The 20,217-nt window shown below is 46.0% G+C and overlaps 2 protein-coding genes across 3 annotated transcripts; one reads left to right on the forward strand and one right to left on the reverse strand.

The window, feature by feature from the left end:
• Positions 1 to 38: 38 nt before the first annotated feature.
• c5h8orf82 (chromosome 5 C8orf82 homolog) lies at positions 39 to 18,315 on the reverse strand. 2 transcript variants are annotated; one of them, XM_052017015.1, is made up of 3 exons: positions 16,372 to 16,495; positions 6,217 to 6,265; positions 39 to 3,359 (listed from the first exon to the last, which is right to left on the reverse strand). In XM_052017015.1, exons 1-3 carry the CDS (start codon positions 16,387 to 16,389, stop codon positions 2,911 to 2,913), a joined length of 516 nt encoding a protein of 171 aa, XP_051872975.1. In that variant the 5' UTR covers positions 16,390 to 16,495; the 3' UTR covers positions 39 to 2,910. The 2 variants fall into 2 exon arrangements, with proteins under 2 accessions (XP_051872975.1, XP_051872974.1); XM_052017014.1 differs by lacking the exon at positions 16,372 to 16,495 and adding an exon at positions 18,141 to 18,315 and having other exon boundaries at positions 41 to 3,359.
• Positions 18,277 to 19,062, forward strand: LOC127570488 (proline-rich protein 2-like). The gene has a single exon (XM_052016117.1). The coding sequence runs from the start codon at positions 18,277 to 18,279 to the stop codon at positions 19,060 to 19,062; it is 786 nt and encodes a 261-aa protein (XP_051872077.1).
• The last annotated feature ends 1,155 nt before the right edge of the window (positions 19,063 to 20,217 follow it).

Raw genomic sequence — 20,217 nt, forward strand, 5'->3', positions numbered from 1 at the left:
GGACCAGTCCCTGTGGTGTTGTTGGGGTGTGGGACCAGTCCCTGTGGTGTTGCGGTGTGGGAAATGGGACCAGTCCCTGTGGTGTTGGGGTGTGGGGAATGGGACCAGTCCCTGTGGTGTTGGGAATGTGACCAGTCCCCTGTGGTGTTGGGGTGTGGAGAGTTGGACCAGTCCCCTGTGGTGTTGGGGTGTAGGGAGTCACACCTTCTGCACTGTGGTCAATGATGTGCTTTGCGCTGTTCTTTTGCCTTGCCAGGTTCCAGAGACGGACTTGCTCCAGTGGTGTTCCCACTACATTTCTAGAAACTTCAACCTCTGACCAAGTCAAGGGAGAAATCGTAAAGTCCAGCTGCAGCCAGGGGTTGAGGAGACCTCCCACTGGTGTGGGGTCCGGAGGTTAAGCCAACCTTAATTCTAAATTGTAGAGGTGGCAAATTGGTTCGAGAAGGCAGCATCCATCACTGAGGATCCTCACCATCTGGGACATGCCCTCTTCTCGCTGCTACCATCGGGGAGAAGGCACAGGAGCCTGAAGACCCACACTGAATGATTCAGGAACAGCTTCTTCCCCTCCGCCATCAGATTTCGGAACGGTCCATGAACCCATGAACACTACCTCGTTCTTCCTTTATTTTTGCACTATTTATTTATTTTTGTAATTCAGTCATTTTGTCTTTGCACTGCTGCCGCAAAACAAATTTCACGCCATGTAAGTCAGTGACAATGATTCTGATTCCTCCTAACTTTGCTTTAGAATAGAAGCACAAAGACAAGCCCTGCTCCAGCTGCAGCTTTGTTACTTAACTGCTATTTAACATAAATCTTTTATGCAAATATTCTCCTTCTGCATCACTGAATAAACAAATTAGTGTTGCATTCAATATTAAAATGATTTCCTTTATTGCACCAATGAAGCACTAACCAGGGCTGTCTGAACAGACAGCTACTGTGAGAAAATACTTTCATCTCCCGTCTGCTGAATGCTTGAATGATCATCTTCAGGGACTGAAGTCAATCAGTGACAGGAGTGAAAACACAGCTGCCAGACAAAATAAATCCACAGTGAGTTGGAACTGTCCCTTCGGAGTAATGTTTGCAGCTGAAATTAGTGCTGGTAGACTCGGTCTGGATCACTGCAACTCTAAATGTTGGGGGTCCTGCAATCAACAATGAGGCGAAGTGTTTGGAGATGATGAGGATGGCTTGATGTGGGCAATCAGGTCACATCATGTGGTAGACGTTCTCCAGAGCGTGCAGGGATTGCTGCCTATTCTGTGGTTGCACCGCCACAAACTCACCAATGTGTAATACATCCAATTCACACCAGAGAACAAGGTTCTGACACTGCTGTGGTGTTGATAGGGGCTTTGCAGGGTCATAAAGGAGAACAGGGAATCCAACAAAACTTGTGGATTTCCATTTTCTGAAAGGCAATGGTCCCAAGTGCAAACACAGCAGACGGATGCAGTATCCTTCTGCAGGGCTGTAGTGAGACCAAATCTGGATCTGGTTTCCTCCCGTGAGAAATGATATGAGAAGTTCCACGAATATTTAACCCTTGGAGAGGGAAGGGACGAGGGAAGAAGGTTGACTAAGTAACCACTCTTCGGCTGACGCGTGCCGTAGTTCAGTGGAAGCGGGGCGTGATTTCATTTTTGTCTGGCCCGTTTGTGGCACTTAGGGGACAGTTGGAATTAGAAAGCGAGCGTCAGCTGTCAACACATTGACATCAGCGGGGAGCAGGATCCTCTGCTGGGAGAGCGGGGTTCGCATGTAGGGACGCATTATTTCCCAATAGGCATGGGCAGCAGCTTGGTTTGTTACCAAATGACCGCGCCTTTTATTGGGTAGGGTGGGGTGAGGTGGGAGGTGACAGGACAGAAAATTGGATAGTGTTTTACTGCATTATCTGTTGGAGAAAAATATATAACTTTGGAGGCTTCTGACCTGCACATTCTGGCTTTTATTTCTCTTATAGCCAGGAGAGCTGTGTTGCTTAAATGGAAGGAAGTCACTCTGCCTACTCATGCTCAATGGTTACGGGATGTTATGTCATACCTAAATTTAGAGAAGATCCGCTGTTCAATTTCTGAATCTAACTTAGACTCAAAAGTCTGTGGGGACCTTTTTTTGAATTATTTTCAAAACCTTTGATTTGATGGCTAAAATGCAGATATTGGCCGATATCGCCATGTGTCAAGGGTTTTTCCTTGTCCTTTTTCTTTATTAAACAGCTTTGGTCTTGGTAGTGGGGTTAGATTTTTTTAATAATAAAATTATTCCAATGTATTTGTTATTAATTAATTATCATATGATTATTAATATAGAGTATTGTGATTTCAAGTATGATTTAACATAATGTATTTAGTAGTACCTTTACCTTTTTGATTCATGTACTCTGTATTTTCTTTGCGGAATTAATAGAAATATTGTAAAGAAAATTGGATAGTCTGCAACTGTTCTCTCCGGAGCGAAGGAGGCTGAACGGTGACCTTATCGAGGTTGATAAAGCCTTGAGGGGCATGAATAGGATTGATAGTCTTTTTCCCAGGGTAGGGGAGTCTAAAACAAGAAGGAATGGGTTTCAGGGGAGAGGGGAAAGGTTTGAAGGGGACCTGAGGGGCAACTTCTTCATGCAGAGGGTGGTGGGTATATGGAACGAACTGCCAGAGGAAGTGGTTGAGGCAGGTACAATAACATTTAAATGACACTTGGACAGGTACGTGGATAGGAAAGGTTTAGAAGGATGTAGGCCAAACGCGGGCGAATGGGACGAGATCAGACAGGGATTTTGGTCAGCAGGGATATGTTGGGCCGAAGGGCCTGTTTCCGTGCTGTACGAAACTAAAAATTAACGATACGTTTCCAATCTTACAATCAGCTGACTGTAACCTCCCTGGGCAGATGCTTCTAAGTGGGCTCTTCATTCTGAATGCAGGCTGCGAGTTCATTGGTCAACGTGTGCCGCTGCCCGTTCCAGTGGAAATGGGATGGCGGCCCACTCTCTGGGCCACTACCAGCATATTCAAAGTGGCCACTGAGCTCAAAGGCCAGGGATGACTTGACCAGTCCCACACCCCCCATCCTCTCTGGGGCCGGATGATACACTCTCCCGTTCACTGGCATGAACAACCTCTCAGGTTCGAACCTCACTGCCAGGCTGTTGCCCCCGCCACAGTAGGACAGGAGCTCTCCCTCAGCACCCTCGCCTTTGATCAGGTGGGTGTAGACAATCGGCAGGTCTTCGCAGCGAACAAAATTCCGCTCCCTCCCGCAGGGAGAGAGGTAGGGAAATTCCTGGTAGCGCCCCGTGGCATTCTTCCTGAGTTGCTTGAAGAAGAAAACCAGAAACTGTTTATCTGACGACCAACAGAGAGAGAAGTTTAAGTGAATGGGGCTCAAGCGACAGACAGCCAGACTTTCCACCATGTAACCATTGCCATAATAAAGTAACTCATTTAATTCAGCCATCAATAAATGCAATGGGGAACTGAGGAGAAACCTCTCTACTTGGAACTGAAGCTGATGTATTTAAGGTGAGAGGGGAGAGATTTAGTGGGAACCTGAGGGGCAAGTTCTTGGTATTGGTATATTATTGTCACTTGTACTGAGGTACCATGAAAAACTTGTCTTACAAACCGATTGTACAGGTCAATTCATTACACAGTGCAGTTACATTGAGGTGGTACAGAGTGCATTGAGGTAGTACAGGTAAAAACAATAACAGTACAGAGTAAAGTGTCACAGCTACAGAGAAAGTGCAGTGCAATAAGGTGCAAGGTCACAACAAGGTGGATCGTGAGGTCTGAGTCCATCTCATTGTATAAGGGAATCGTTCAATAGTCTTATCACAGTGGGGTACAAGCTGTCTTTAAGTCTGGTGGTACGTGTCCTCAGGCTCCTGTATCTTCTACCCGATGGAAGAGGAGAGAAGAGAGAGTGTCCTGGGTGGGTTGGGTCTTTGATTATGCCGGCTGCTTCACCGAGAGGTAAAGACAGAGTCCAAGGAGGGGAGGCTGGTGTCCGTGATGCACTGAGCTGTGTCCACAAGTCTCTGCAGTTTCTTGCAGTCCTGGGCAGAGCAGTTGCCGTACCAAGCCATGATACATCCAGATAGGATGCTTTCTATGGTGCATCGGTAAAAGTTGCTGAGAGTCAAAGGGGACAAACCAAATTTCTTCAGCCTCCATGCTCTCTGACTCCATTTAAGGATGTTGGGGAACTACATGAGGGAGAAAGGCTGAGGATGAATATAGAGCAGGCTGATGTGGGGCAGAGATGCAGGAGCAAAAGACTCATTTTCTCTGCTGTAATTTGATCCATTTGCGTGAGCAACTCGATGCATGGCGACACTGTACTTCAGTTACAATTACAGAAGAATGACTATCGTGCAGATGCTACAATCCGCAGCAACAAACAATCTGCTGGAGGAACTCAGCGGGTCGAGCAGCATCTGTGGGAGGAAAGGAATTGTCGACGTTTCAGGTCGAAACCCTGCATTTTAGCACTCTCAGATTAGACTGTGATTGATTGCCAGCAGTGATGAGGTACTGGTGTCTTTCTAAGGCTGGAGTTATGGTGGAGGCAGGCTAACATGGGTGAGGCTGGGTTAATGGAGTTTTATTCCATAATCCTGCTGGCAATATTCAACATTTTTAATTCCTTATAAACATGAGACTCAGGACAACAGTTACATTTTATATTTTATGCAACAGTGACTGAACATTTGTCAGAACAACCTCTGAAATATTTACACTCTTGCTTCCTATTTGGATTCCTGATTCTAAGAGACATTATCAGAGGAAGGTTAATGACAGCCATACATTTCTCCAGAGGTTTGGGAGAGAGATTGCACTCAACAGTCCTGGCCTGTAAAGAAAGAAGATCCGTGGGCTTCTGACAGTGGGCAATGGACATTCTCTCTTCTCCCCCCTCCCATCAGGCAGAAGATACAAAGCCTAAAGACACATATCACCAGACTCAGGGACATACATAACATCATGAGGGACATAGATAGGGTGAGCAGTCTTTTTTCAGGATTGGGGAGTTGAAACTAGAAGACATTGTTTTAAGGTTAGAGGTGAAAGGTTTAATAAGAACCTGAGGGGCAACTTTTTTTAACAGTGTGTGGTAGATATATGGAACCAGCTGCCAGAGGAAGTGGGTGAGGCAGGTACATTAGACATATTTAAGGTATGTGGACAGGTATATGGATGACAAAGAGTTTAGAGGGATATGGGTCAAGTGCTGGGAAATGGGATTAGCTTGAATATACATCTTGGTCGGCATGGATACGTATGGGCCAAAGGACCTTTTTCCGTGCTGTAGAACTCTGTGACAGTTTCTGTCCTGCTGTTATAAGACTATTGAATGGACCTCTTGGACGATGATGGACTTTTGACCTCACAATCTACCTCGTTATGGCCTTGCACCTTATTGTCTGCCTGCACTGCACTTTTTTTCTGTAGCTGTTACACTTTATTCTGCACTCTGTTATTGTTTTCCCTTGTACTACCTCAGTGCACTGTGTAATGAAATGATCTGTATGGATGGCATGCAAAACAGGTTTTTCACTGTACCTCAGTACACGTGACAATAATAAACCAATTTACCAACACAATTTATTCTGAAATGAGATATTGTCAAATTTGTTTTGTAAAATTTGAGAAAGAGGGGAAATTTCTTTACGTTTAACATATTTATGCTCTGAGTTATTCTAGAAATCACCTATTCTTCCAAAGTGAAAATAGGAGCATAGTCATGAACTTTCTTCCTGATATGGACTTTTTTTAGTCAGAATATAAGTTCCCTGCTATAAGGAGGTAGTTATGTTCACAACACTGGCACATCCTCAGGAAATAGGTAGTAGACTTATTGACAGATTTTCTGAGCATCATTTAAACTTAAAATAAATCTGAACAGTAGTTGTACCAGTATTGGATCAGATACTGCCAGGGTCTATCTTTTGCTTTCAAGAGCATACTGTGCATCTCCATGTGACCTGCACTGTTTATAATTTAATCGCAACAGGTTAATCATTGCATAACATATATTAGCAGATCCTTCAGATCATAGGACTCTTGATCTACTTCAGTAAGTGTGTGAACTCTTAATATATCTGTTCATGTTTTCAAACCTATGGTACAACTTTTCTTTCTGTTGCACTGATTCAGGTGTCAGGTAGGGTCAGCTGACTCTGAGCAGGGAAACACTAACCTTTAAAGCAAGTGATGAAATTTTTCACCTTAGTGTCATCAAGGAAGAGCTGCAAGACAAAATACAGGAAGTCACCTCCATATCTCACATAACCTATGCCAACTTAACATCAGCATACACACAACAGTTCGCCCGACATATTTGGAGAGATATTTATTTATTAGTCACACGTATATCAAAACACACAGTGAAATGTGTCTTTTTGCATTACTGAGAACGTGCTGGGGGCAGCCCGCAAGTGTCGCCACTCTTCCGGCGCCAACATAGCATGCCCACAGCTCCTAACCTGTACGTCTTTGGAATGTGGGAGGAAACCGGAGCACCCGGAGGAAACCCATGCAGACACGGGGAGAACGTACAAACTCCATACAGACAGTGGCCGGAATTGAAACGGGTCCCCAAGATCCTCCACATTCAAACAGATTCCCTGCAACCCAAAAACTCTTCATACTGACAGTACAAAAGGGGCCATTCCACCTATCGAGTCTGTGCTGATTCTACAGAAGAGCAATTCAGCTGATCCTCCTCATTATGGTCCTGCATGTTTATCATTTGAAGCACTTATTCTGTTCCTTTTGGAATGCCACAGTTAACCCGGCTCCACTGCATCCTCTGGAAGTGCCCTCCAGATTCCAAATATGCACAGTGTACATTTTTTCCCCACATATAATTTTTCCTTCTTTCTCTATCCCCAAGTCCTTGACTCTTCTGCCAACGGGAACATTTATTCATTCTGTCCAGACACTTCTTGGTTTTAGATACCTCTTTCAGATCTTTTCTCAACTTCCTCCATCCAAGAAGAACAACTCCAACTTCTCCAAGTTATTGATGTAACTGAAGTCCCACATCACTGGAATTATCCTGTTAAAGTTCAGCAGACTCCTTCATAGTAATTCTAATTTTCAATGTTTGTGAATGTCAGAGAAAGCCACAGGAATTCAAGGCCGTGACAGATAGCAAGCCTGGGACTAGGCTTAGCCAGTTGTCAATGTATTTTGCAGGTGGGGATTATTGCAGTCCCATCAGTTTAGGCATCTTAGAAACATAATGTACATATATACTTACCTCTGGTCTGGTTAAAAGGTCCACTGCTCTGCACAGCTGATGAAATATAATGCTCAGCCATACAAGGAGATATTTGCCCAGATGGCCATTAACTTGGTCACACCGGTAAGTGTTGAGGAGAGTCACAAAAATCACAGTAGTTCAGTAAAGTATTTGCGCATTTTAGGAAATTTGGCTGATTGTTCTGGGGTGGGAGTTGGGATTTCTGATTGGTTCCTTGCCTTATTGATGGGATTGTTAAATTTAGCTCAATAAATCCAAATGGTGAAGCTTTCAGAATTGCAGATTAGATTAAAGTCATCCACTCGATCAGACTATTGCTGCAGGATCTATCCTGGCCCCAACACATTGATGCAATCACGTAGAAGGCACGCCAGCAGCTCTATTTCGTTAGGAATTTGAGGAGATTCAGTATGTCACCAAAGACTCTTGCAAATTTCTATAGATGTACAGTGGAGAGCATTCTGACTGGTTGTATCACAGCCTGGAATGGAGGCTCCAATGTGCAGGATCGCAAGAGGCTGCAGAGGGCTGTGGACTCAGCCAGCTCCATCACGGGTACAACCCTCCCCACCACTGAGGACATCTCCTAGAGGCTGTGCCTCAAGAAGGAAGCATCCATCACTAAGGACCCTCAGCATCCGGGATATTCCCTCTTCTCGTTACTACCATCGGGGAGGAGGTACAGGGGCCTGAAGACCCACACTCAATGATTCAGAAACAGCTTCTTCCCCTCTGCCATCAGATTTCTGAACGGTCCATGAACCCATGAACACTACATCGTTATTCTTTTTTTGCACTATTTATTTTTGAAATTTAAAATAATTTTATGTCTTTGCACTGCAATTTGCTGCAAAGCAACAAATTTCACATCATGTAAGTCAGTGGTAATAAATCTGATTTTAAAAAGGAGGCTTACTTAAAACGTTCCAATAAACATAGACACAAGATGTTGAAACAGGTTAATCCATGCAATGTGAGAAGGTGGGGAGTGTTGGCAGACATGCCCTCACCAAGGAGAGTGACAGGTTACACGGCCAACTGGAGAGAGTCAGAGGTCACGCCTGTGGCATTTGTCCAGGTAAGAAAATACAGAGGCTTAGAGAAACCTGAAGTTCATTGGTGTCACAGGCATACACACCCAGGGTATAAGTGCCATGAAAATGAGCTTTTTTGAAGCAGCAGCTTAGTACATTACAATGTGAGGGCAAATATAAGTTGACATAAACTTAAATTAACATAAATTGTACATCACTTACATCTGTGCAAAATAAACAGAACGACATTAGTGCAAGATTGAGGGAGAAAAAAAGTCTGAGGTAGCATTCGGGTTTTTGAAGTCGGTTCAAGAACCTGGCAGTGGGGAAGAAGCTGTTGTTGAATCTTGAGGTGTTGAAGCCAGATACAGAAAGCAAAACCTTTGAGATTAAATCCAATTTTAAACAGATATTAATATTTTACAGTTATGAAATAGATTGAAATTCACTGTAAACATTATAAGGAACAGGAGAGATAGGCCAGTTGTTCCTTCAAGCTTGTTCCACCATTCAGTTGGATCATGGTTGATACAACCTTGGCTTCAGCACCACTGCCCCACTCTTGCCCTGTACCTCTTGACTCCCTTTGGTTTACTTCTCTGTCATTCTCCACCTTCAGTGACTCAGCCTCCACAGTTCCCTGGGGTGGAGAATCCCAAAGATTCACAGTCCTCTGAGAGAAGAAAATCCTCATCTCAATCTGAAATTGATCTGAAACTACACCCTCTAGTTCTATAAACGTCACAAGGGCAAACCACCTCTTAGCATCCCCTCTATCAATCCTCCTCAGAATCTTACACATTTCAGAAAGATCACCTCTCATTGTTCTAAACGCATAAAACATAGTACAGCACAAGAACAGGCCCTTCTGCCCACCACGTCTGTGCTGAACACGATGCCAAATTAAACTAAATGTCTTCTGACGGTACATGATCCACATCCCTCCCTTCCCTGCACATTTATGTGTCTAACAGCCTCTTAAACGTCTCTATCATATCTGCCTCTACCACCACCCCTGGCAGCGCATTCCAGGCACCCACCTGCGATTCCTTAACTCAACCCATAAAGATTCTACACCTTCCGATCCTATGTCACTTCTTTCTAAGGATTTAATATTATTTCTTACCAGCAAAGCCACACCACCCCCTCTGCCTACCTGCCTATCCTTCCGATACACCGTGTATCCTTGGACGTTCAGCTCCCAAAGACATCCATCCTTTAGCCACGTCTCAGTGATGGCCACAACATCATACCTGCCAATCTGTAGCTGCATTTCAAGATCATCCACCTTAGTTCTTATGTGGCGTGCATTTAAGTATAATACTTTAAGTCCAGTATTTGGTACTTTTTGCTTTGATTGCACTGCAACTCTATTGGACTGCAACTCATCCCACTGGTTGCAAATTTGCCCCCATCACCTGCCTGTCCTTCCTGTCCTCTTTACTGCATGCTGTCTTTGATTTATTACTGTTTTCGCCTTCCTCAGCCCCATCACTCTCCGTGTAAAAAAACTTGCCCTGCACATCCCCTTTCAAACTTTCCTCCTCTCACCTTAAATGCATGTCCTCTAGTATTTGACATTTCTACCCTGGGAAAAAGATTCTGACTGTCTACCCTATCTCATAATTTTATGAACTTCTATCAGGTCTCCAGTGAGCATAGGCCCAGCCTGCTCGACCTTCTTCACACATCGAGCCCTTCACCCCAGGGCTTGGTGTATGAAGGTGGTTAAGCAGACAGTGCAGGGAATGGAGGGATATGGGTATTATGTAGGCAGAAGGGATTAGCTTAGTTAGGCATTTAATTACTAAGAAACTGCAGAGATTTGTGGACACAGCTCAGCACATCACGAAAACAAGCCTCCCCTCCATGGACTCTGTCTACACCTCGCTGTCTTGGTAAAGCAGCTAGCATAATCAAAGACCCCACCCACCCTGGACATTCTCTCTTCTCCCCTCTCCCATCGGGCAGAAGATACAAAAGCCTGAAAGCACGTACCACCAGTCTCAAGGACAGCTTCTATCCCGCTGTTATAAGACTATTGAACGGTTCTGTAGTACGATAAGATGGACTCTTGACCTCACAGTCTACCTCGTTATGGCCTTACACTTTATTGTCTGCCTGCGCTGCACTTTCTCTGTAGCTGTTACACTTTATTCTGCATTGTTATTGTTTTACCTTGTACCACCTCAATGCACTGTGTTATGAATTGATCTGTATGAATGGTATCCAAGGCAAGTTTTTCACTGTATCTCAGTACATGTGACAATAATAAACCAATCCCAATACTAGTTTAATTGGTTCGACACAACATCGTGGGCCGAAGGGCCTGTTCCTGTGCTGCACTGTTCTACGTAAGAAAACAATCAACTTGAATCACCCTTTCATTAAGCTGGAAGGGGGCAGAAGAGATTCATGACGATATTATAGGACTGATTTGTAAGGGGAGACTGGATAACCTGGGACTGTTTTCCCTGGAGCGTAGAGGGGTGACATTACAGAGGTTTATAAAATCATGACAGGCATAGATGAGGTGAATGGTCACAATCGTTTCCCCCGGGGTAGAGGAGTCTAAAATTAGAGACCATAGATTTAAGGTGAGAGGGGAAAAATCTAAAGGGGAACTGAGAGGCATGTTTTCCACACAGAGGGTGGTGGGTGGTGGATTTCTTTATTAGTCACATGTGCATCGAAACACACAGTTTCTGGAACGAGCTGCCAGAAGAAGTGGTTGAGGCAGGTACAATAACAACATCGAAAAGGCATTTAGACAGGTACATGGACAGGAAAGGTTTAGAAGGATATGGGACAAACGCAGGCAAATGGGACTATTCAGGTAGGCAACTTGGCCAGCAGGGACGAGTTGGGCTGAAGGGCCTGTTTCTGTGCTATATAACTCTTATAATTGGCTTCATCTCCCCTGAGCCAAAATCAGACTGCTACCTGATGTTGAGAAAGGCACTAAAGGCTTGTAAAAGATTACAATACCTGATTCCTATATTATGTTTCATTGTTATGACTCCTGGATCACTAGATAGTGGGAAGTAAAGGTGAAGGGAGACCAGCAACAATGAGACGAGAATAATTACTTCATTTTTGAAGTACTTAATTAACAGAAAGTGCTATGGATCATCCCAAGGAAGTGAAGTGCACCTCGTCTGATGCTCTTTAGTGAATGCAGACAGTCATGGAATCATACAGCACAGGTACAGGTCCTTCAGCCCATGAGACTGCGCCGACCATCAAGCACAAATCTATACTAATCCTACACTAATCCCATTTTATTCTCCCTATGTTCAGTGTATCTTGGTGTTCAATGTCATCTTGAACAACTGATAGAAAGACAAGAACATGAGAAAACAGGAGGTGTAGGTCACCAGGATCTTCATGCCTGCCCCACAGACTATGGCTGATCTATTCTGGCCTCATCTACTCTCCTGTGCCAGTTCCCCAGAGCCCTCAATTCCTTGATCTTTCAAATACTTATCTATCTCCACCTTAAATATATCCAATGATCTAGCTTCCACCACCCTTGGGGGCAGAGAATTGCAGAGATTCACTACCCTCTGAGGGAAAAGAGAATTCAGACCCTGTTGGTAACAACGTGACAAATACCTTGTTATGGGATTGTTATTGAATAAAGTTCCATTTTCTAAGGAAAGAACATGGATCTGAAGCATCAATTGTGTTTCACCCTCTACAGACGCCTGAATTACTTTGTTTTCATTATTTATTACAGATTTCCAAAGTCCACAGTATTTTGCTTTTGTGAAAAGTCTTATTAATGGTCCCCTTTGCCTGGTTTCATTGTTAAGTGCCAGTCACAGAGTCCTGCAGCTCACAGTTCCCATGCTGTCCATGACCATGACTAATCATTGGCTCAAATTAGCAGCTTTTTGTTGCTGATTTCTGCAGTTTGAAAGGAGGCCATTTGGCACACCACGTCTATGCCAACAACTGCAAGCCTGATCCCAAACTAATCCCAAATCTTCTACTCCCTCTCTCATCAGGAGGTACAAGGGAAGATGAGAAATAAGATTTCTTTATTAGTCACATGTGCATCGAAACACACAGTGAAATGCATCTTTTGTGTAGAGTGTTCTGGGGGCAGCCCACAAGTGTCGCCACGCTTCCGGCGCCAACATAGCATGTCCACAACTTCCTAACCCGTACGTCTTTGGAATGTGGGAGGAAACCGGAGCACCCGGAGGAAACCCATGCAGTCACGGGGAGAACGTACAAACTCCTTACAGACAGCAGCCGGAATTGAACCCCAGTTGCTGGCACTGTAATGGCGTTACGCTAACCGCTACACTACGGGGCAGGACTGAAAACAGCAAGAGTTGGACGATACTTTCTCCTAGCTAGAGTGCTGCATGCACTTTATCTGTACTATTTTCAGAATACATCCTTATTGAGCAGTATCACGACATATTCATGAAACTGAAGGATGCCTCTAACCCACAGTGTTAAACAAGAAGCAACAAACTCAGTGGATCGAGCAGCATCTGCAGGGGAAAAATTTGTCAATGTTTCGGGTCAAAACCTTGCATCAGTAAAACAAGAAGCCTGAGAAATAGAGTGCAAACCTTTGATCGTGTGGTGGTTATGATTAACTCAGCGGTGCCCACTGTGAATCATGACAGTGTCCTGCTCCTTGTGGCTATAGCACCACAGCCTCCTCTAGTGCCAGTGCCTGAAACCACACATCCACACCTTTATTCTGGGTAGTTTCAGCCATGCAGTAATAGTTTAAACTGGCAGGAGGAACTTCATCTGAGATCCAGTGGGAACCATCTCAGGAGCAGGAAAGCTGGATGATTTTCTCCTTCCTGGTCTTGGAAGAGATTAGTTAACCTAGAACAAACCGGTTTCCAATTTTCATTTGAATCTACTTATGGAGCTAAGATGGCGCCGGAGCATGGCGACTCGTTGCAAGCTGCTCTCTACAGATCTACTCATTACCTTTACCATAATCGTTCTACACTTTTAAATTTAAGCTCTATGTCACTAACTATTACTAGTAATGTTCTTTTACACTTTACTCTGTACTATTATTGTTTTTACCTGTACTAGTTCAATGCACTCTGTACTAACTCAATGTAACTGCACTGTGTAATGAATTGACCTGTACGATCGGTATGCAAGACAAGTTTTTCACTGTACCTCGGTACAAGTGACAATAATAAACCAATACCAATGCCTATGATGCTGCTGCAAGCAAATTTTTCATTGTAAATTGGTTTATTATTGTCACTTGTACCGAGGTACAGTGAAAAACTTGTCTTGTATACTGATCGTACAGATCAGTTCATTACACAGTGCATTGAGGTAGTACAGGGTAAAACAATAACAGAATGCAGAACAAAGTGTTACCTGTACCTCACCTTACTTGTGCACAGGACAATAAACTGGACTTGATGAACCATCTATCTCGGCTACTTCTCTTCAACATTAATATTTTCAAACATACATCACTTCAATGTTTACCAGTACCTTCTATTTCAAACCATAGAACCCCAATACATGAGGCCACTTGGCCCATACTATTCCTGACAGTTATTTTCTAGAACAGCTCCAAACTAATCCAACTCCCCCATCTCCTTTTTGCATCTCTTCTGTTTTTCAACATTTGTTAAATTTTCCCTGAAAGGATGCAACAATCTCTGCCATTAAACAACTGGGAAAGATATTCCACAGTCCAGCAAACCAACGTGAAAAATTTTTAACGATGATATTATACCTAGAGATGATGATGCAAGGTAATGATGCAGCTCTACAGAACTCGGCTTAGACCACACTTGGAGTACTGTGTCCAGTTCTGGTCACCTCATTATAGGAAGGGTGTAGAAGCGTTGGAAAGGGTGCAGAGGAGATTTATCAGGATGTTGCCTGGTTTAGAGATTATGCATTATGAGGAGAGACTGAGGGAGCTCGGGCTTTACTCTTTGGAGAGAAGGAGGATGAGGGGAGACATGATAGAGGTATGCAAAATATTAAGAGGAATAGAGTGGACAGCCAGCGCCTCTTTCCCAGGGCACCAATGCTCAATACAAGAGGGCATGGCTTTAAGGTAATGGGTGGGAAGTTCAAGGGAGATATCAGAGGGAGGTTTTTTTATCCAGAGAGTGGTTGGGGCATGGAATGCGCTGCCTGGGGTGTGGTGGAGGCAGGTACAATGGTCAAATTCAAGAGATTGCTAGATAAGCATATGGAGGAATTTAAGAGGGATATGTGGGAGGAAGGGGTTAGATAGTCTTAGGTGAGGTTTAAAGGTCGGCACAACATTGTGGGCCAAAGGGCCTTTATTGTGCTGTACTGTTCTATGATTCTATAACTACAGATATAATCTTTACGATAGTCACAGAAGAGTTGCAAGCTATTATCCCACTTGCAAACCCTGGTGACAACTTGCTTGGACAGCCTTCCCTGTTTTTGTGACAGTTTTGCCATTAATGGACACTTACAGACATGTCTGGCTCATCACACTTGTCTATCAGCAGACTTCTCTGAATCATACTTCTCAAAATAAAAGCTTCAGAAAGTAAACACGATCTTCTATTCCACAAGGGAGGAATTTGGGAGTCCTGTTAGATAAGAACAGAGGGAAGAGCTGGTGATAAGACCAGCTGCTCCCTTGAACCTTCCACAGAACATCCAGCAATCAGCATTAAGTTGCCCAGGGTTCAGCAGCAGGAATAGTACTTTCTGATATATGTTAATAACGTAGGTACAGGGAATAATTTTGACGACCAAAAACTTGGAAGCACAGTAAAAAGTGAGGAAGATGGTGACAAAATTCAAGAGAGCCCTGGGAGGCTGTTGGAATGGTGCACCACCCTAGACATTCACTCTCTCCTCCATTGGCCCATTGTGGTTACAGGCTGGTAGCATCTACAAAATGCATGGGGGAGTTCCTCACCAAGGGCAAACCATCCTCCCTTCCTCTTTCAGCAATGTTTTTGGATTTGTTATAAATATACCATATAAAAGTCTGGGATACTTCTCACTACCTTTAAATCTGCTAAAGCTTTACCTCTCTGTCTTTACCTCTCGTTGTCTTGGTGAAGCAGCCAGCATAATCAAAGACCCCACTGCCCGGGACATTCTCTCTTCTCTCCTCTTCCATCGGGTAGAAGATCCAGGAGCCTGAGGGCATGTACCACCAGACTTAAGGACAGCTTCTACCCCACTGTGATAAGACTATTGAATGGCTCCCTTCTACAATGAGATGGACTCTGACCTCACGATCTACCTTGTTGTGACCTTGCACTTTATTGCACTGCACTTTCTCTGTAGCTGTGACACTTTACTCTGTACTGTTATTGTTTTTACCTGTACTACATCAATAGACTCGGTACTAACTCAATGTAACTGCACTGTGTAATGAATTGACCTGTATGATCGGTTTGCAAGACAAGCTTTTCACTGTACCTCGGTACAAGTTACAATAATAAACCAATACCAAATCCAATTACCCCCTCCTTTCTAATGATAAAACGTTCTTATCTGGTTCTGGCTCCAGCTGCCATTCACCTCTCCCCTAACGGTTCCCACTCTCACCTCCTAACAGAAGACCACCTAAAAGTAGGCTGGTCCAGAAGGTTAAGTCACATGGGATCCACAGTGAAGACAGAGGATAGTGGTGAAGAGGTATTTTTCTAATTGGAGGTCTGTGACCAGTAGTGTTCCATAAAGGTCAGTGCTGGGATCTGTGATGTGTAACATATATTAATGATTTGGATGAAAATATAGGCAGTCTGATTAGTAAGTTTGCAGATGACACAAAACTTGGTGGAGTTGTGGATAGTGAGGAAGGTTATCACAGGATAAGCAGGATATAAATTGGTTGGAATTAGGCAGAGAAATGGCAGATGGAGTTTAATCCAGACAAGTGTCAAGTGATGCAGGAGGTAAAACGCAGGAGAAAATATAACAATAAATGGCAGGGCTTTTAGGAGCACTGAGGTACAGAGGGATCTAGGGGTGCAAGACCATAGAAAGTGGCAACACAAGTAGATAGGGTGGTAAAGAAGGTTTTCAGCATACTTGCCTTGAATGGTTGGGGCATTGAGTATGAAAGTTGGGAAGTCACGTCGCAGATGTATAAAACTTTGGTTGGACCACTTTTGGAGTATTGTGTGTAGTTCTGGTCACCGCATTACAGGAAGGATATGGATGCTTTGGAGAGGGTGCAGAAGGGGTTCATCAGGATGTTGCCTGGATTGGAGGGTATGAGGTATAATGAGAGGTTGGACAAACTTGGATTGTTTTCTTTGGAGCATCAGATTCCTGCAAAACCCCAACCTGACCTGAACAACCCAAACACTACCTCAGACTATATTTCTTTCCTCAAATTGCAGTCATGTCATTATGTTTATTTTGGCGTGTAAGTTATGTATAATTTATATTCATTTAAGTTTATGTGAACACGGTTCTCCTTATGTTACTTTGTAGAATTTACCCACCCTCTCCCCAGGGTATTTGCCGTATTTTCCCCCCAATCCCAAGTGTTTACAGCGGAATTTACCTTGCCTCACCCTGTTGCTCAGTACTGACCCCCGTACTTATCCCTGCCCCATTCCCAAATATTTATTGTGTTCATACCCAAACTCCCCGCAGCTATTTATTGTGGTCTGTACATAGCCTCACCCAGGTGTTTATGGTATTGGTATTATTGTCACTTGTACCGACATACAGTGAAAAGCTTGTCTTACAAACCGATCGTACAGGTCAATTCATTACACAGTGCAGTTACATTGAGTTAGTACAGAGTGCATTGATGTAGTACGGGTAAAAACAATAACAGTACAGAGTAAAGTGTCACAGCTACAGAGAAAGTGCAGTGCGGTGGTATTCACCTGCCCCCTCTGTGTGTGTTGATTTACCCCCCTCTGAGTCTGAGGTAGTGTTTGGGGTTTTTCAGGTCAGGTTAGGGTTTTGCAGGAATCCAATGCTCCAAAGAAAACAATCCAAGTTTGTCCAACCTCTCATTATATCTCATACCCTCCAATCCAGGTGTATATGACAGTCTTTACCCATCTAGTGCTTATGGCGTATTTATCCCACCCCCCCCCGTGTATATTACAGTGTTCACCCCCGGGTGTTTATTGCAGTATTATTGGTATGGGTTTATTATTCCCCCCACTTTCGGCATTTATCGTCAGCATTTACCCCTCCCCGGGTGTTTATGCCAGCATTCACCCCCTCCCCGGGTGTTTATGTCAGCATTTACCCCTCCCCGGGTGGTTACATCAGCATTTACCCCTCCCCGGATGGTTATATCAGCATTTACCCCTCCCCGGGTGGTTACGTCAGCATTTACCCCTCCCCGGGTGGTTATATCAGCATTTACCCCTCCCCGGGTGTTTATGCCAGCATTCACCCCCTCCCCGGGTGTTTATGTCAGCATTTACCCCTCCCCGGGTGTTTATGTCAGCATTTACCCCTCCCCGGGTGGTTATGTCAGCGGTTACCCCTCCCCGGGTGTTTATGCCAGCATTTACCCCTCCCCGGATGGTTATATCAGCATTTACCCCTCCCCAGGTGTTTATGTCAGCATTCACCCCCTCCCCGGATGGTTATGTCAGCATTTACCCCTCCCCGGGTGTTTATGCCAGCATTTACCCCTCCCCGGGTGTTTATGTCAGCATTTACCCCTCCCCGGATGGTTATATCAGCATTTACCCCTCCCCGGGTGTTTATGTCAGCATTTACCCCTCCCCGGATGGTTATATCAGCATTTACCCCTCCCCGGATGGTTATATCAGCATTTACCCCTCCCTGGGTGGTTATTGTCAGCATTTACCCCCCGTAGTTTACCTGGCCCTGGTGGTCGATGTAGTAGAAGTACTCGCGGATGCGCGGCTCCGGGCTCTGGCCCTGGGTGTAACTCACCCACCGGCAGGGACCAGGCCGCAAAACACGGCCGCCCGTCCTCACCAGCAGCGCCATCACCATGGCCCCGACCTCTGTCCCCGGGCCCGCCCCGCCCCCTGGCCCAAGCTCCGCCCCCCGGGCGTCCCCGCCTCCCGGCCCAAGCACCGCCCCCTGGGCCAAGCTCCGCCCCCCTGGCGTCCCCGCCTCCCGGCCCAAGCACCGCCTCCCGGCCCAATCACCGTCTCCCGGCCCAAGCACCGCCCCCTGGGCCAAGCACCGCCCCCCGGGCGTCCCCGCCTCCCGGCCCAAGCACCGCCCCCTGGGCCAAGCACCGCCCCCCGGGCGTCCCCGCCTCCCGGCCCAAGCACCGCCCCCTGGGCCAAGCTCCGCCCCCCGGGCGTCCCCGCCTCCCGGCCCAAGCACCGCCTCCCGGCCCAAGCACCGCCCCCCGGCCCAATCACCGTCCCCTGGGCCAAGTCCCCGCCCCCGGCCCAAGCTCCGCCCCCTGGGCCGTCCCCGCCCCCTCGGCCCAAGCACCGCCTCCCGGCCCAAGCACCGCCCCCCGGCCCAATCACCGTCCCCTGGGCCAAGTCCCCGCCCCCGGCCCAAGCTCCGCCCCCTGGGCCGTCCCCGCCCCCTCGGCCCAAGCTCCGCCCCCTGGGCCAAGCCCCCGCCCCCGGCAACAGCCCCCCATTCAAGCCCCGCCCTTCCCCCCCCCGCACACATCAGCCCCGCCCCTTTCCCTACGTCATCCCCGTCGGGCCTCCCGATTAGCCCCGCCCCCTTCCCTCTCGCTCCGTCCCGGTTGCTAGGGCGCCGCGCGGGAACGAGTCCTCCAGCAACAATGGTCCGACCGGAAGCCTAGAACGCAGTCCTTTGGTCCCAAGGAGAATTGTTCCCCCTCCCCACAGAGCGGCGCTGGATTCGCCCCTGGCCCACCTGTCACTGTAAGTACATTTCACAAAAGGACGGTCTATTCACATTGCGTTTTACAGGCAGTGGAACAGTGTGATGTTGAGAGTCAAAACAAAACTCTGCAGCTCTACAGAACTCAGGTTAGACCACACTTAGAGTACTGTGTCCAGTTCTGGTCGCCTCATTATAGGAAGGATGTGGAAGCGTTGGAAAGGGTGCAGAGGAGATTTACCAGGATGCTGCCTGGTTTGGAGAGTATGCATTATGAGGAGAGACTAAGGGAGCTCGGGCTTTACTCTTTGGAGAGAAGGAGGATGAGAGGAGACATGATAGAGGTGTACAAAATATTAAGAGGAATAGATAGAGTGGACAGCCAGCACCTCTTTCCCAGGGCACCAATGCTCAATACAAGAGGGCATGGCTTTAAAGTAATGGGTGGGAAGTTCAAGGGAGATATCAGAGGGAGGTTTTTTACCCAGAGAGTGGTTGGGGCACAGAATGCGCTGCCTGGGGCGGTGGTGGAGGCAGGTACGTTGGTCAAATTCAAGAGATTACTGGATAAGCACATGGAGGAATTTAAACTAGAGGGATATGTGGGAGGAAGGGGTTAGATAGTCTTAGGCGAGGTTTAAAGGTCGGCGCAACATCGTGGGCCGAAGGGCCTGTATTGTGCTGTACTGTTCTATGTTCTATGAAAAACTGCAGCTGCTTGAAATGTGAAATTATGTTGTGGGATCCTCAGCAGGTACGGGCAGCATCTGTGGAGAGACAAACAGAGTTAATGCTTCAGGTCCAGGGCCCTTCGTCCAAACTGGGAAAGAGACAAAACCAATTTGTTCAAGTTGCAGAGAGGATGGCCATTCAGCCCTTGAGCCAGCTGATCTGATCCCTGTCCTCAGCTTCCCCTCCCTCCCTGTTCCCTGTAATGCTTGGCTGTCCTAGAAACCAAAACTCTGCCCATTGTGGCCTTAAGTATATTCACTGACTCTGTGGCTCTCTGGGGAAGAGAACTCCAAAGAGTCACTACCCTCTGAGGGAAGGAATTCCTCCTTATCTCAATCTTGAATGAGCGACCCCTTCATCTGAAACAATGCGTTTTTTGTTC

This window comes from Pristis pectinata, chromosome 5 (assembly GCF_009764475.1).
Source record: "Pristis pectinata isolate sPriPec2 chromosome 5, sPriPec2.1.pri, whole genome shotgun sequence".
NCBI classification, from domain to species: Eukaryota; Metazoa; Chordata; class Chondrichthyes; order Rhinopristiformes; family Pristidae; genus Pristis; species Pristis pectinata.